We start from the raw sequence: 2,578 nt of genomic DNA on the forward strand, positions 1-2,578 counted from the left end.
ATATAACTAACGCAATCAACAACAACCAACTATTGATTTCTCTTAGTTTCAATATTGTATTGTATTTATGTTATATTTCAAGAACTAAACCGTGTGTACTACAGATTTTGACCTCTATAATTAATTAGACGAGAAACAGAACGGTCAGTCCGTGAAGTTTTATACCCTAAAACAATAATTAACTGAATTTTTCTTTCAAGAAACGTAATTAAATGACAAGTAACTCAGAAAGGCTTGGAATATGTAAAAAATAGTAAAGTTGTATTTTGAATGAACAACTTACACAGTGAAAGGGGTAGGTGAGGAATCGTTATCACGTGACACTGACAGTTGAGACGAGAGGCTAGGAGTAGGGTTGGGAATGTGTTTAATCATTAATGGTAAAGTTTGGATTATCTTGGGATATTGACATTTTACATAGTGTGTGATTGTGATTCAAAGATAATTTTTAATGTTGTCTGTTATTGTACAGGTGTTAAGATATGGCTCGGAAGCTACGTTTACATAGTCCGGCTGGAGCAGAACCGGTAATATATGACTGGCCTCTGTCAATATCGGTAGGTGCTTGAAGTTTAAGCTTATTATGTTTAGGAATAGGAGTTAGGCCTTAGTTACTAACCCTAACTCTTTTCTTACAGTTACAGTGTAAACATTGAAAATTAGGGCTTTGGTGTAGTGAGTAATCTCTGCCCATCATTCAGTTAGGTCTTGTTGCCAATAAACACCTTTAACTTTTAAGTTTAGTTTAAAATAGGGTGTTTCATTAATAATCGTAATGATTTTCTCAAAATATGTTTGTCGTGTAATGTATTTGTATATTCAACATAAACATATTTAAATTATACTAATTACTATTTTAGTATTTAGTATTGTACTTTTGTAGAGTTTATGATGTTTTGCAAAATGTATATATTGTAGTAAATAAACAAATAAAGATTTGTGAATGTAAGCAAAATTATATTTTTGTAGCAAACATACATATTTCAACACTTGTATGTCTTTTGAAAAACGTTTTTCTACATTAAATATCATCGTGCTTAAAATTTGTTGTTAATTTAATCCTATGTTAGCATAATGTGTTTTCCTACAAAAGTATGACAGTATTGTTTGGTTAAAATGAAATTATTATTATTAAGTTTTAATATTGTATTAATCATAACAAAAATGTAAATATTTTTACATTTATTTTTTATAAATTGCAAGATGATTGTTTAGACAGAGTATTCACGATGAACTTTCTATAACTGTCTGTTATACAAACACGAGTATAGAGGACGACATTTCGAAAGTCTTTTTGCCTTTCATCTTCACTAAAGGAGTGATATGTAGAGTATTTAGAGCTGTTTTAAACTATTATTTTACTATTCCAGCCATTGTATATAGTTTATAACTCAAGTAACTAAGTACATGTATGAGGAATATTATTTGTGGTAATATATGCCTACATGGTTGATTAAATATGTAGTTTTACCAGTAATCCTAAAAAAATCAATGTAGTTACATTTCATTGATATCTAATATGCCAGAAAAAAAAATCCAAGAAACATTAGGATTATATTTTGACTATAGTTTTAATTACTTCTATTTCAAGTAAAAATAATTCTGAATACTAATGAAATCTCTAAATATTGGATCTTACCTGTGAAATAATGCAAAGGAGCTGGGGTTGGCTTTACAAATTGAAAACCTTGGTGTAAAAAAATATAGCTTCACATACCGTCAAAAAAAAGAAGATTTACATGTCTGTAGCTAGTAATATATTGTGATGAAAGGGACAGAGAGTCAGGGTCATTTAGTGTTCAGGTTGCCTAGACATCTATATATACTGCACTTGCCACTGTACAAAATATAATAACAATTTTTATTATGTTCTTTTCCAAGGTATTTTTCACGACAAATTAAAAATAAATTGCATGTATATTTAATAAAAACATTATCAATTGACCCTGTGTATTTTGGAACTTTCTTTTGGAAGTTTATTAGTGAATATTTATCACTCTGGTCTGAAAAATAATGTCTTAATAACTGTCATTTTCATTCTGGCCATTAACACTTTATGCTTGGGCATGGTCATTTTGACCTTGTAATCATGAAATATAACTAAATTTACTAAGTAATTTTACAAGTCTGTTGTACACATAAAATCAGAATTTTTAATGATTATTTATAATAAGATTTGACATTGAACTTTTGAAGCTTTTACTAGGTCAGTATGAGTGCATAGTGGTTTTCATGCTAGGAGTAGAAATATTTCTTTTCGTCTTACAGTATATGGTAAAACGTTTTTTCTGTTATCTTCTCTACCATAACATTGACTGTAGCTAAATGATCAATGTCCAGTCGATTTCCTAATGTCATTTTACTGGACACTGATCATTTAGCTACAGTCAATGTTAGGGTAGAGAATATAACAGAAAAAGGTATTATTTATTTGATATCATAATGTCATTTTACTGTACATTGATCATTTAGCTACAGTCAATGTTAGGGTAGAGAAGATAACAGAAAAAAGGTATTATTAATTTGATTTCATAATGTCATTTTAAAAAGGTATTATTAAGGGTTATCTTCTCTACCC

The 2,578-nt window shown here is 29.0% G+C and overlaps 1 protein-coding gene across 1 annotated transcript in view; it reads left to right on the forward strand.

The window, feature by feature from the left end:
* Window positions 1-342: 342 nt before the first annotated feature.
* Window positions 343-2,578, forward strand: part of LOC106469937 (histone-lysine N-methyltransferase, H3 lysine-79 specific-like) — a gene marked incomplete at its 3' end in the record, with an annotated part of 21,357 nt that continues 19,121 nt past the window's right edge. The window contains exon 1 of the mRNA XM_022398507.1: window positions 343-557. Within this exon, the coding sequence (XP_022254215.1) occupies window positions 483-557 (75 nt within the window). The remainder of the gene's footprint in view (window positions 558-2,578) is intronic.

Source organism: Limulus polyphemus, unplaced genomic scaffold (assembly GCF_000517525.1).
Source record: "Limulus polyphemus unplaced genomic scaffold, Limulus_polyphemus-2.1.2 Scaffold3731, whole genome shotgun sequence".
NCBI classification, from domain to species: Eukaryota; Metazoa; Arthropoda; class Merostomata; order Xiphosura; family Limulidae; genus Limulus; species Limulus polyphemus.